The sequence below is a fragment of the Pyrgilauda ruficollis genome, unplaced genomic scaffold, assembly GCF_017590135.1.
Source record: "Pyrgilauda ruficollis isolate IOZ18807 unplaced genomic scaffold, ASM1759013v1 scaffold231, whole genome shotgun sequence".
Taxonomy (NCBI): domain Eukaryota; kingdom Metazoa; phylum Chordata; class Aves; order Passeriformes; family Passeridae; genus Pyrgilauda; species Pyrgilauda ruficollis.
This window is the reverse complement of record NW_024522651.1, coordinates 7,283-21,859: the sequence shown is the minus strand read 5'-3', so window position 1 is coordinate 21,859 and position 14,577 is coordinate 7,283. Positions and strand designations below refer to the sequence as shown.

The 14,577-nt window shown below is 42.4% G+C and overlaps 2 protein-coding genes across 2 annotated transcripts in view; one reads left to right on the top strand and one right to left on the bottom strand.

Moving 5' to 3' along the window:
* The window catches only part of PLPPR1 (phospholipid phosphatase related 1), a 119,741-nt gene extending 115,998 nt beyond the window's left edge, over window positions 1-3,743 (top strand). The window contains exons 7-8 of the mRNA XM_041469395.1: window positions 1,222-1,353; window positions 2,642-3,743. Of these exons, the coding sequence (XP_041325329.1) occupies window positions 1,222-1,353; window positions 2,642-2,674 (165 nt within the window). The 3' untranslated portion in view covers window positions 2,675-3,743. The remainder of the gene's footprint in view (window positions 1-1,221; window positions 1,354-2,641) is intronic.
* A 4,116-nt stretch (window positions 3,744-7,859) lies between these two features.
* Window positions 7,860-14,577, bottom strand: part of LOC121354644 (fructose-bisphosphate aldolase B) — a 10,838-nt gene continuing 4,120 nt past the window's right edge. The window contains exons 2-9 of the mRNA XM_041469394.1: window positions 11,304-11,425; window positions 10,826-11,037; window positions 10,243-10,297; window positions 9,930-10,090; window positions 9,610-9,693; window positions 8,942-9,116; window positions 8,604-8,803; window positions 7,860-8,370 (exon numbers count right to left, since the gene is read on the bottom strand). Of these exons, the coding sequence (XP_041325328.1) occupies window positions 8,275-8,370; window positions 8,604-8,803; window positions 8,942-9,116; window positions 9,610-9,693; window positions 9,930-10,090; window positions 10,243-10,297; window positions 10,826-11,037; window positions 11,304-11,415 (1,095 nt within the window). The 5' untranslated portion in view covers window positions 11,416-11,425 and the 3' untranslated portion in view covers window positions 7,860-8,274. The remainder of the gene's footprint in view (window positions 8,371-8,603; window positions 8,804-8,941; window positions 9,117-9,609; window positions 9,694-9,929; window positions 10,091-10,242; window positions 10,298-10,825; window positions 11,038-11,303; window positions 11,426-14,577) is intronic.

The window sequence follows — 14,577 nt, the reverse complement described above, 5'->3', positions numbered from 1 at the left end:
GAGGATTTACTCACACAGCAAGCAGTCCAGGTCACTCTCACTATTACCAAGAAATGTGCCAGGTTCCATTTAATCAAAATATGCTTCAAAACTATCCACTACATAGCAACAGACACTTTATCCCTATAATCAGGAGGGATTAGGTTTCAAAGAGCCCTTAAATCTTGATTGTCCTGTCACTGATTTTTTTTTCTATTCTGTACTTGAAAAGCATCAACAGACCTTCAAGCATCATTTATTCCTGTGCTCATTTCAGATAAAAAGATGTTTACAGCCTCTGACCTGAATCTCCTTGACTTTAATGTGAATAATTCGTCTGGATCCTGCTGGGAAGGGCAGTTTAAATCTCACCCATGCAATTTAAGAGGCAGCTGCCCCATCTATCAGGCCAGGACACTGTCTATGCTCCCAGTACCTGTTGGTGGCAGTGACAGCCTGTCCCCCGCTGTATTTTGACCTTGCAGACCTTCTGGCACCCTGTGTCACAGGCTGAATTTCAGAGTGGTGGAAGGGGCCTCCCCAGAGGGGTGCTGTCAGATCCCTGGCACAGATCCTGCTGGCACAGGACCCACCCGGGCTGCAGCCTGCTTCTTGCTTGGGTCTGTGGCAGTGAAGGGGAGCAGTCAGCAAGAAATCACTCCACCAGCAAATGTATCAGCTCCTGTGTACCTTCTTTTTATCATGTCCTCAAGCTACCCACTGCTTTGCATAGTTGGTCTTACTGGCATCACCATCACCATGTGGGTGCTATGAGTCTGGTCATGCATAAGGGAAGGATTTATGGGATAAACACCACAGCAGTGGCGCTGGAAGCATGCAGGAATGGTGCTAAATGGTGTCATCCAGATGTGAGGGAGGTTCAGCCCTCCACAGAGCTGTGTTCACTGCTTGGAAATGACAAAGTCTGAGTCTGAAGGGAATATTTGGCCACTAAAGGGCACCATTTGGGTAGTCTGTGGTTCTGGGATGATAAGGCATACATGGGGGTCTCTGCTGTGTCCAGCGTGAAATGTAAAAAGGCTGAGAATGGTTCATCACCAAGGCAGTCCACCATGCCCAGCCATGTCAGTAACTGAGGTCTAAGGCTGACACAGATGATGCCTTGAACCCAAACCCAGGTTAAATTCTTTCAGTTGTGTACATGGTAACTCCTTCTCCCTCCAGGTTTTTCCTGGGGAGGGAATACACTGATCTTACTCTGGTTTCTTCTGCATTGCACAGGGGATATGTGTTGTCCATAACTTTAAGGGCAGTCATGCAGCTCCTTATAAACCGAAGCCTGAAGACCCACGAGGAGTGCCACTAATGGCTTTTCCCAGGGTGGAAAGTCCTCTGGAGACACTGAGTGCACAGGTACTGTAAATCTCCTATCCAGACCATCACCAAGCATATTTTCAGTTGTATAAGAGTAAAAAGTAGTTTTGTACCTGACCACATGTGCCTCATTTCAAGCCCATTGAACAGAGTGAATCTGCATCACAGCAGAATTTGTTTTGAGGCGTTTATCCCTGAAACTACCAAATACTGTAGATCTTCTGCCCCCATATGTATCCACAGCTAAAGAAGTAGGATTTCATATGCCTCACAAACTTCTGCTTAGAAGAACAGAAAACTGAAAGAAAAGTAAAAATAATTCTGCCTATTTACATTCCAGAAAACTTTTGAGATGTATGAAACATTTACTCTTTCCGGAAGATAAACTAGTCTGTCCTCAAAAATATTACACAGATTAGGATTTTTATCCTTATTACTGTTCAGTATCTTCTATAATAAGAAGAAATCATATACTTTTTTCTATCTCTAATTCATCAGAAGAAAAATATTAGCATTCTTTCAAGCCTGCAAAAAAATAGCTAGTGGGAATATCAATATTGACAGTGTTTCTGTTAAAACTCCTAAATTTAAATGGCTTATTTTGGCATAACTGCATCATACCCAGTCCTTTCAAAACAGACAAGTAAATGGAAGATGCCAGAAATTTTAGGAACAAGGATAAACTGTAGTTCATGAGTTATCTGAAATACATTGGTATCATTTCTTTGGTCTTTAAATTGTACTTCCTTTATTAGATGGCCTGTCACACATGATGTGTAGCAAGATCAATAGTGACTTTTGTTAAACTCTTTGTGAAATAAACTGAAAAGAGGATTTTTTTTAAAAAATGGGAACAATACCGTCTCTAATGTCTGGAAATACTTTGCTTAATTGAAGAGGTCAATTTTGATTAGGCAAAGATTTACTGGAAGTCTTTCTACTAAATCTACAGAACTGTGTGCATTAGATATTCTCTTGATAGGTTTATAGTCCAGAAACTAAGTGCTACTTATATATATCCACATTGTGTTGTGTAGACAGAAGGGCTGAGCAGGTGAAAATATTCATGAGCTGTGAGAAACATTTTATCCTGTCAGCTGTTTATAGCTACTAGACTGTGAAATGCAGGTAGGGACTGAACTTTAACTGTTGATGTCCACCAGGAATCAACAAGACGATTTTCTTAAATTATAATTATTGACTATACATCTACAATGCAGGTTTTATGAGCAAGGGTTTTTCCCACTGCTTTCGCACACTAGTAGGGTATGTCAGTGCCAGACTGCTGTATACAAGCATTCATGTGTTTGCCTTTTCTTCTTTGCAGAATCACTCTGCCTCTATGACTGAAGTAACCTGAGATGGGAGATCTGCAGCTGAAGCTATTTTTTACTACCCTCCAGTAAAATACTCCAAGACACAGTTACTAAACGTCTAACTGTGATGACCAGTATTATGTTATGTCTAGTTAGAGGCTAATGTTTTGTACTTTTTTTGTATGAGGAAGTGATGTAGCTTGCCCTGATTTTTGTCAGCTTTAATATTATTATGCCAGACGTTAAAAGCAAAACAGAAAAAGAAAAAAAAATCCCTTTTCTTGTTTAAAGTGTGCACTGAGGAACTACATCTATGGAATTGTTGATGTTGTTATGTGATATTTGTACACAAATTTTTTTCTTCTCAGTTTTGAATTTATATATCTTGTGGGGGAAAAAAATCACTTTTACCTTTTCTTACCATAAGAAGTGCTGGGTCAGATTCTCATCTGAGTAAACTCAGCATGGATCAGAAGTAATTGCATATATTTAATTCATATTAAAATAACAGTGATCAGGAATCTAACCTGAATGATACTATCAATAAGAAACAAAAATCCATCTTTGATTCACTGAGTTACTTAAGTGTTCCCTAGGAGTTAATGGACTTCAGTTACACCCAGTTCCCAGACTAGAAGCATGTCCTTAAGCACCTCACTGAATCAAAGCCTGATTGTTCTGGTGTGGGTGATTGTGCCAGTTATTGAAGAATAACTAAAACAACATCCTTGGCCTGCAGTACAGACAGACTGGACGTCAAAATTTATAGTAGTAGCTGATAGCATGTGAGCTGACTATATCATCTCCCTAGATCCTCATTCCTCCCCAAGGCCCAGCTAAAGCTCCCAGTGAAACCTGGCTTCAGGAATTGACTATGGGGATATACAGCCACCACTGCGGGGCTGAGGCTGCGCATTAAGTGTTTCATCATTTCATCATAGATTTGTGGGGTAACTAGTGACACTGGTGCAAAGGAAAAGTTGTACCACTCCTTCATCAGGGTGGCATTCCTTGGCTTTCAAATTGGCACAGCCAAGAAGCCAGTTTTGCTGCCCAAAATATATTTTTTTTTTTTCCTGAGGGGCTTTGACAAGCCAGGAAAAAAAAACAGACAGAAAGGAAAGACAAGAAAAGACAGGGAGAAAGACAGAAAGAAAGAAGGTGAGTCTGTAGTAGCAGTGAAGGTGAGTCTGTAGTAGCAGTCTGCATTTTTTTTTGTAAATTCTGCCATACAGAATTTATATCAAAACTGCTATATTACAATTTAACAACTTTGTCTAAGCATTATAAAGATAACTAAGTGTGGGTTGGTAATGGGAAGAACAACAAAAAAAAAGCCCATTTACAATGGTTAGAACTAGGGCAAAGGCTTCATTAAATGATTTTTCACTGTTTCTAGGATTTTCCTGCATCTCATTCTTCTAGCATGGTGATAACTGCTGTGTGTCTCCTTTAAAGAATGGAGCCTCTGAACTTTTACTGGAATGTTTACCTCACATTTCCATGTTGGCTCTTCTTGGCTTTTTTTTTTTAATTTTTCCAAAACAGAAGAAAAAAAAAATTATTAAAAAAGCAAACACGTGAGCCAGTCTTTCATTTGCTTATGACACAAAAAAAAAACCCTGGAATGTCTGTGTCTGTGTTCTTCCTTCTTCTGACTCTACTGATGTCTGCTTCTGGCTTAGGAATATAAGGATCAGACTTGGGCCATGCTGTCTGTGGCCATGAGGAGCCTTTGCTAAGTGTTCTGGCTTCCTCACTGCAGCTGTAATCAAAATTCCAGAGGGAAAAATCTGAGTCATTTTATCAAGAAACAGACTCCCAAGCTGGCTTTTTCACACTTTCTTCTGATCTTCACAAGCCACTGCTCTGGCTTAAAACAAAGAAAAATGCATGGGTAGGGCTTCTATTTATTTATTTATAATTCAATTCAACTGAAGTGACAAACTTTTAAAAGTGACAAACTTTATCGGGGATAAAGTAATTGAGCATCTAGAAATCTTGCCCTCCCATGGCACAGCTGCTGTGTGCAAGACCTTGATGTCAGTTCAGACTTCTTCTTCTTCAGCTTGTTACAAGCAGTTAAATGTTTTGCATCTCAAACACCCATGTGAGATCCTCTTCCCTTGTACTCCAGGCCCTGCAGCCTCCTGTGCTGATGGAAGCATGAGGTCTGCACCTCCAAGGGACTGGTATGTCTGAGATCAGGGAAACAGCAATTTGACTCAATTCAGACACAGCAAAACAGGAGGCAAGCTGCTGTCAAGCTCCTTTCTTGCCTGTCCCAATTCCCAGTCCAGTTTTTCACTGTTCTGATCACATCAGAACAGTACATTACATGAGCTATCAAAGTTACATCCTGGGAGAGACAAAGAAAAGGGAATGAGCACAAAGCGCAACTACAACTGAAGTATTGTCTCAGGTGGTGTTAGAGATGAAACAAGGAGGTGCAGGTGTCTCTGGTTTTGATGGAAGGACATAATTTCATTAAAAAGTAACTTCCAATTCACTGCTCCCAAACAGCCTCTGAAGCCAACAAGATGACAGAGTTAGTAATTTGTCAGCCTTCCATGATGATCAGTGAAACATCCCCAATTCACTCACCCCAGTTCACCCCGTAGTGGAACATGCAGGTGTACACTGACACTATTCTGTAATTCTTCGAGAGTCAAAAGGAGAAAAGAAAGCATTTCTTAAATTTCTTCAGAGCTTTTGAGAAGAAAGCAGCACATGAGAAATTTGCTCAGTTGAGAAACTGAGCACTGTAACACACAAAAACAGCAGTGCCTGAGTGTGCTTCATACATTTGCACACTGAAAAAAAAACAGAGGAGCAAGAGTTCAAGCCTTGGAGTGGTATAACCAGGACATTTCTGGGTTATTCCCAGAAAGATCACACAGACTCTCAACCTCACTGGAAACAACTTGTTTTACAGAAAACAGTCATAAAGTACCATGCATTTCTCAGACTGTTTATTTTTTTGTCCTCCTGACTTCACTGCTTACCTCCTCTGATTAAAAACAGATCTGCATGATCAGTTAGATGGGAAGAAAAACTAACACCCAAAGACTTAAAAAACTGGGCCCTTAACAGACATTGGAGAATTCAACAAGATGCCTCGACAGCAGATGTTTTGACAGGGCTGTTGGAGACTTCATCATTACTGAGTGATTTCATTTCCTTAGGAAAGTGGAAATTTCCTTAAGAAAAGGCGTTCTTTGATGTTTGGTCTTTGTGTGTTTTCAGGCCTAATCGTCAGGAAGAGAGATTTTGTCCGTGTAACAGAAACTAGCCAACAAGTTCTAAGTGATGGCCAGGACTTTGAATGGCAGGTTATTTGTTGGCTCAATTGCCTTGTTGAGGTGTAGGGCTTGACAGCCTTCAGTGACCACATGGGAGGTCAGCAAGGCTTGGGAAGAAGGATGCACCACTGATGGTGGACACAAAGAATGCAGAATTTATGGGCACAAGGACATTTGGCAGAACCCCCAAGAAAAGGAACAAACTAATAAAGCAAATGCAGCGCCTGTGCTGAATCAGCTCTGGTGGGGTAAAAGGCTGCTCCAGCAGGGACAGATCATCAACTCACGGACAGCAATTTAAGAAACTACTGACTGAAAAGAAAGACTGAGCATGCAGACTAATTAGCATGAGAAGCAAGAGGCTCAATAACTGAGCAGACAGAACACTAATTCTTATGAAAACTAGATAACTTGTAGTCAATGAATATTAATTCTTTTGCTTACTAAAGTATACAAATAGGGGAACATTTTGGTAATCTTGGTGCTGATGGTGGCTTATAAAAAAGAGGGAGAGGGACTTTCTACACAGACAGTGACAGGATAAGGGGGGACAGTTTTAAACTAAAAAAGGGAAGAGTAGATATTTGGAATAATTTCTTTACTGTGAAGGCAGTGAGGCCTTAACACAAGTTGCCCAGAGAATCTGGGAATGCCCCATCCCTGGAAATGTTCACAGTGAGGTTTGGACAGGGCTCAGAGCAACGTGGTCTAGTGGAAGCTGTCCCTGCCCATGGCAGAGAGGTTGGAACTGGATGGGTTGAAAAATATGACCTTTCAGGTCATTTTTAATGCAAATGATTGTGAGATTTCTCTTCAATCAGAATATCAGTAGGATGCTGCTCATCAGGAGCAGAGGTTTCTGTGAACTCAGGTATGTGGAGATCCAGAGGACTACAGCTGAAGCAGGAAAGAGGTGTTATTCCTGACACTAGCATCAACCTCTGGAGTGTTTTTTGGCAAATCACTGACCCTTTGTTCATTGTCAGGAGAGACTTAACACAAGCCTTAATTATGCAGTGACTGGATCCACTGAAGGATTTTGACTGTTTATTTATCGCCTGTGTGACACACTGGTTGCTAACTCAGAGGCCCTGAGGAGGTGGTTACAGGACAGTGATTTTGCCTGTTTTCCCTGTATTTGTTGGCAGGAGCAGTGAGTGCCAGTGGCCAGGAGGAGCAGCCAGCAGAGAGAGTGACCCTGAACAAGACATGGAGGCCTCTGGGTCGCCTGACCCTGGCTGTTTAGGGGGCTGCTCCAAGGCCTCATGAGTTGATTGGTGCAGCACGTAGCCAAGCAAATACTCCTACATAACCTTAGGCCTGCTGTTTTTTGCCATTTATGCCTTTTTTTCATGACCATCTGACTGTGCTTTTGCTAACAAAGCTTACACCTTTAACAGGGGCACAGCAATGTGCCAAAGGTCAAACTGTGTGTATGCAACATCAGCCTCATTACTCAAGCTACACCACAGGTAGGCCAACATGCCTTCATGCATGCTCTGTGTTAATTATTGTGGAAAACACCAGTGTAGAGGTGATTTGTAAGGACAGACTTTGCACAGCCCTGACTCAGTGTGTGCAACCCTAACACAGTGTTTAGCAGCCTCATCTCACCAGCAATGGTTCTCCAGAGACATGAGATGCTTCTGAGTTGAAGGTAGTGTTGTTTATCTGCAGCCTGATTCCCCAGCACTGCTTGCTGTGTATATCTCCCAAGTGTTTTACTGTCTGCCAGACTTCTGTTGGCAGGATTAACCTCTCCAGCTGTGCCACTGTTGGGTTATTTCCCTTTGTTATCCTCAGAGTTTCCCAAGGTCACCAGCTTCAACACTTTGTGACTCAGTCTCTGCAAGGACCACAAAAAACCACCGATGTGTGAAAGATATTGTAAAGTTTACACAAAACAAAAATAATTGTGAGGTAGAGATTAGTTTTCAATTACTGTTTTATTGACATGATTGAATACACAGTCAGGTTTTATAATTCAGGATTGTGGCTGCTAAATGTGGTAATGGGCAAGGGTAGCTATTTGAATTGCTAGAGAACTACTGAATCTGCCTGCTGTTCCAGGGGCTAAGTTTCAAACTGAGGGAGGGTAGGTTCATGATTCATTGGCAGCTGTTGTTTGTTGTTTGGAAAAAATTCCCTTTTCTTGGAATGTGCAAATGAAGAAAGAATATCCCCTTGGTAAATTGTGGGAGTGAAGGGTGGAGAGGAAGCTAAGCCATTCTATCTCCAGTTTGGTGTAGGGTAAGGGAAATTAGATTTCTATGTTTTTCTTTAATTTCTGAACATCTTCCACTGTGTGAGAAGGGACAGGAGGAAGGAAGGTTCCTGCTGTTTCAGTAGGTGTAGCTGGCAGTGAACAGTGACTGCATGGCAGCTGCATCATTCTTCCCAGACTGGACATACTGCCCCCTGCAAGCCAAACTGTTAATCTGAAAAAGAAGAGAAAAAAAAAAGAGGGCTAAACAGTCAGCATGGAGTAAGCAAGGCAGATGTGTAAAGAACAACCAGCAGGAGTAACCAAGCAAGGCAGAAATAACAGAGTAGTGCCCCTGCTGAACATGAAGTGCCAGGAGGGGTGGGATCAAGAGCAGCCTTAGGAAGGTGACAACATGTGTCCCTTCTTGGTGACAGCTCTTCTCTCTGCTCGGGGGAAGCCTCGTACCTGTGCCCGCTTGCGGAAGGCCTCCTGAGCAGCCTTCTTGTTCTCACTTTTGCCCAACCATGCAGCCAGGGCAGAGGCTTGCAGGGCTCTCCCATAGGAAAAGGTCAGTTTCCAAGGCTTAGGCAGAGGGCACTGATTCATGGCATTCAGGTTGAGAGAAGCCTCCTCTTCACTCTGACCTCCAGACAGGAAGCAGATTCCTACAAGAAAGAGGTTTTGAGGCTTAGAAATAGTGTTCCAGCCACCTCAATCCCCGATCTTTACTTGCCAGAGGAGAAGGTATGTCAGAGGTAGGAGAGAGAGTGGGAATGAAGAGAAAGGAATGGATCAGGAATCACCAGGAACAGCAGCAGGAACGGTGCGGAGGAGAGTAGTGACAGTTGCTATGGCTACATCCTGAGGGGTGTACTTCTTGGAGCAGGAATGCCCAGCCGTCACCATGTTGGGTTTCAGCAGTGTCCCCTCCAGGTACACATGATGATCATTCAAAGCCTTGTAGACAGCAGCCAGAACCTGAAAACAGGAGGATTGAATACAGATCTCTGCTCAGATATTCACCTCAGGCTGCTGTGGAAAGACAGCTTATTCTTTGCAAGAATAAGCATTTCTTGTACTGTAGCAAGATCAAATTGAATTTTGTTTTCTCATGACGTTTATTTCTGGGGTTGCAGTTGTGGAAGTCCCACTGCTTTTGAGATGACCAGGATACAACTCTTCATATTTAAGGGATTTGTCCTCGCTGAAACTGAGGTAATTTGGTTTGGTCCTGATACATCTTTTTGAGACTGAGAATGCTTATATTGTCATTGAAGTGAAAATCCAAAAGCATGGAAAATACTCTTTTATTTCCTATTTGTTTGTTATGTGCCTAGGATTAGCTCATTTTTGTGATACAATTATGAAGGACATTTTTGGTCAAATCTCTTTGAGATCTGTGAGCACAAACTGCACAAAGCTTAGCTGCAGGTTTGTGAGGGAGAGCACAGAGGGAGGAATCTCTTCTTACCTTTTCTGTGACATACTGACAGCGCTGGAGATCATGGTCTCCATCAGGCAGGATTTCTGGCTCCACGATGGGTACCAAGCCATGCTAGGAAAAGAAAGAGAGGGGATTCTTTAGGGCTATGGAAGTAAAACTGTTCTTCATGTTTGTCCTGAAGACAAACATGAAGAACAGTTTTATTCCTTCCTGCTGTTCTGCCCTTCCTCCTTGTCTTTCCCAAAACCCTCACGGTGATTCTCCTTTCAAGCTACATAGTGTATTATCACAAGGAACAGGGAGAAGGGGCAGCAGCATCTCAGGAAAGGTTACTGGAGGGGAGGTACCTGCTGGCAGATACTGGCATAGCGTGCCAATGTGTTGGCATTCTCCTGGATGGCAAGCTGAGAGGGTGTTGTGCTGGTGATCTTCAGCACTGCACGCCACTTTCCAAAGTCAGCACCATCTTTCTTGTACTGGGCACAGCGTTCAGCCAGCCCATCCAGCCCTGCAGAGGGAAAACAATGCTTCACTGAGAGCTGCTCTTCAGCATGAACCTCTGGAGAGTACTGTGACTCCAGCCAAGGCTGCGTCTCAGGTGAGTCACCCTATGGCTTTGCTGCCTGGGCTATATCCTAGGCTCCTTACATCTCTCCTTACCTTGGATGGTGGTTTCTCCATTTGTTCCTGCTAGAGGTGCTGTGCCTTTATCCAGCTGTGGAGGTCAGAAAAACAGGAAGGGTTACAGAAAGATGGGAATTGATCTAATTCTTACCCATGTCTAGTCTGCCTTAGAAGGTGGACTGTTACTAATGTGTGAACCTTAACATGCTCGGGGTGCAAGGGAAGGAAATGCTGGAGCAAAGGGGAAGAAAAAGGAATGAACTGGATAACAGGAGCATCAGTGTGTATATAGATGCCTGTAGGGAATAGTTCAAGAACTCTGTCAGATGAATTAGGCTTAGGTCACTGCATGGAGAGACTTATTTGCAGTGAATGGGGAGTCGATGGGAGTTGGTGTGTGGAAAGTTGCATCAAAATGTGCCTCTAGTTAGTTGCACAAAAGCAACACAGAGGATTTTAAAACCAAGGACAAAAAAAGGGGGGGGGGGGGGGGGAGGGTGGAGGAGAGGGGGAGGAGGAGGAGGAGGCAGTGTTATTTAGGAGACAGCGCAACCCCAAATATAATTTTCTCTGGAAATGGGATTTGAATTATGGTGCCAGCCTGGCATCAGATGCTCACCTTAATTCCCACCACAATGCCTTTTTCCTTGATGATTGCTGGGAATGGCTTTCCATTGCTGTCTTTCTGATAGAGGGTCTCATGGAAAAGGATCACTCCTCCAATGCTCTGGTTGATGGAAGTGTCCGAAGAGAAGAGGACCTCTCTAAAAGCTCGGCGGTTCTCCTCCGTGTTCTCCACATTGATCCGCTGCAGCCTGTTCCCCATGGTACCTAGTGAGGTGGACAAAGAGGTTCTAGGCTTGGCTGCCCTCCTGGTCCCAAGTCGTAATGAACTGGGTCTTCAGTTCAGAGCTTCCCTTCTCAACCCATAGTTTGTAAGCTTTTGTTGTTATAGCTGCAGCCCTGCCTGGCTGAATTGTTCTGCTCAGACAACAGTTTCAGTGTTTTTCATATACTCCACTGATTTCAAATATAAAGCAAAACTAAAAGGAAAAAACATCTTGCATACTGCTAACTGATTGATGTCCAGAACTTACCCACTGATTCATCTGCAGCTAGGATCCCCTTTCCTGAAGCCACAATCCGCTGAGCAATATCTGCAAGAGCTTTCTTCTGCTCTGGAGACAGGGCTGGGAACTGGTGGGTCATGTTGACTTATCTGTGGGAGAGAATTCCTGTTACAAGTAATTACAAGTAATTCTGGGGGAGACTGTGAACCAGTGACACCACCTCTGCAGGGCTCTTGGTGCTTGTGTGGTCCATGTTATCATAGGAAATATGACCAGAAATCCATTTGAGTTCTTCTAGGCTTAGTGTGTCTGGAAAAACTAGAAAGAAATGCAGAAGACACATTCTACCACATCCTTCTTGAACCAAAGTGGTAAAGACTCTGCATTTTACCTGGATTTGCTCAGAAAATAAAGGAAGGTCAGTCTGTCATAAAAACACACATCAAGTAACAAGTAAGCAAATTGCTGACTCCGCATACTTTTTGGTTCCTGTCAGTAGAATGCCTGTTATTCCATTGCTTACCTTTACACATTTCCTAACACTGATCCTCTTCTATTTCCTGTCTCTGTTGGCAGTATTTGCTGCTGTGTCTGGTTGATGTTCCATCCCTAACCTTTTGCCTGGGTTTGTAATTCTTCTCCCTATGGTTGCTTTCATAACTGTAGTGCATTCCTTCCTCTACAGAAGGTTTGGGGCCTTAGAAGAATTCACCCCTCAGTTCCATCTTTTTAGCTGTGGTAGAGGGTAACCAGCTGCAGCTACCCAGCACCTGAAATCTGGGTTCTGTCTTGATATGACAGAATTCTTGGTCTTAAAGTTTTGGTTATATGGAATTAAATTACAGTTTCTCTGATAATCTGAATAGTCAAAGTTACTTTTCTGAGTATAGGCCTGTAAGTGTGAAACAGAAAAGCTCTTTTCCTTCAGTTTGTGATATGCGATAGCTAAGCAACACCTCTGTTTTTATTAATGGGTGGTAAATCCAGAAGGTACTTGATTAAAAACAACATGAAAGATCTCAAATATCATGTTTTCCTTCAAAAGGGCAGGCCTCTGAACAGTGTTTGCATTTTCTATTCCCAAACTCTGCCTGAGAGAGGAATGAAAACATGCCATTTCCCATTCCATCAGAGATGGCCAGAAAATATTTCTCCCTTTATAAGCATGTAGGCAGCCACGTCCAGCTTCTTATTTCCCTGCACACAGATGCTGTGATGCCAGGGAATTCTTGTCTTATCCTTCCTGCTGAAGGCCATAATGGGGAGAAACAATGAAGAGTCTGTCTGCTAGTCATGATAGGGTACAGAGTTCTGAACTGCATGTCAAATGGTGCCAAAATTTTCTGGCAATGATGCCATCAGAGAATGGTAACAGCTGTAAATTCATGTCCCTGATTTATAGCTGAAGGTACTTTGGTAATGATAATGTTATCCTGGAAGATTCAAATGGCATTGTCTGCCTGTACAGACCAGTCAGATGCAGGTCTGCTTTACCTCTTTGCAAGCTGAGCCTGGAAATTTTCACATGCAGCTTACCACAGAGTGAGTAATTTTAGCTTTAGAGGGAAGATGAAGGAGTGCAGGATGAAGACTTAGTTAAATTAGAGAGAGTTCCTTGCTTTTCAAAGGGCTGAAATGCCTTCTTGCTGTGGTCCTGGTGAAACAGGCTTACCTGAACCCCTCTCTCTGTCTGTCAGCCTATGGCCAGAACTCTGGGAACCATCCTTCTACTGTGGTGATCACAGCTCCATCACTTCCAGCTCTTGACCTTTTCAACTCACTCAGAAGAATTTGAAAATTTATAGTTTATACTGCATGTCTACTTCAGTTCACCTACAACTCTCCTTATCCCTCACCTGCTTTCTGTGTTGGATATGTCTTAAAAAGAGGAAACTCGTTTGTTATTATGATTATTTTAATAATACCTTGGTGATGAGCACCTCAGTTAAAACCACACTACTCTTAAATAAGTCATTATGCAAAATGATAAGGAGTCACTCTAGTAGTTTAGAGCCTCTGTGGAGAAGACTGGAAAATTGTGCTCTGGTAAAAATATGATCCTGTCCAAGGTCAGGGCTAATGAATTGCTAAATCAGGGGTGGGATTTTAGAGTTGCAGTTTGGAGCTGCGTTGCAGCACCAGGAGGTGTATCCAGGTAACCTGGAATTCTGCTGGCTGGACTGCAAGATTACCTTTTACTCCAGTCATATTATGATGGGTACACTTTCTTTCCAGCAATGCAATAAACAATGAGACTAATGTCTGCTCTATCTTACTTATTCCCAGTGTTTGCCTAAAGATAACAAGGAGACACTTATCACTCAAAACCAGCCTGCAAGGCAAATTTTCAAAATACGTAAATATGAGTTTTCAGTGAATAATGCTGTTCCAAGTGAAAACTCTGACAGAATGAAACAACAAAGTGTAGTTTCAGAGTGATTAATTGGAAGACAGCAAATTAGTTCCAGTTTCTATGCAAGTATATTGCTGAGTGTGAAGGAGAAGGTGTAGATTTGCCCAAAGTCTCCCCAAAATTATCTTTAAGGCCATGGTGAGTGGTTCCCAGCTACTCTGCTGAGCTACAGGGATGAATAAAAGGCTAGTGTTTCTAGCTGAAATGATGAATAAAAGGCTAGTGTTTCTAGCTGAAATGGTGAAGAAATGAGGGTAAAAGAACACTTGTAAACCTTATAATAGCTCAAAGGTGCAGAATGTTCTAGTACCCTTGATTTAGGATTTTATTTTTCTGTGATTCTTCTATGAGAATAATAATTTCTGAGGATCTTCATGTCTGCATTCAGAAAGAGTGTCTCTGCTGCAAGGTCCTGCTCTGAGCAGGGGAAAAGGCAGAAGAGGAGTGGAGAAGCCTTACACTTCAGTAACATTTCATGAAGCCACCTTGTAAAGAGTAAGCCCCCAGCACATCCATAAAAGCATTAATTTTACCATCGTCATATCCCCTCAGATATGTCGCCTCACAAGTCCTGAGAAAAAACAGTTGTGCCCAGACTGCCAGGGCTGCAAAGCTCATTTCAGTCTTCCAAGAACAAAATCTATTTGTCTTAATCTGATTTATCTGTTTAAATTGACAACTTTCTGAGGAAGAAAACAGTTCTAATGAATTGTGATCTCAATAACAGTAACTGGGACTTGTCTGACCACTAAGGTGTTTCAAGAAGCTTTATTTTTATTTACCAATTTTAGACTGTGGGCTAAGTGTTTAGCTCAAGTAATTTCACATTGATTTTACATTGTATGAATGCAATGTATTCTCTTTGTACTATCTGCTTACTTTTTTTTT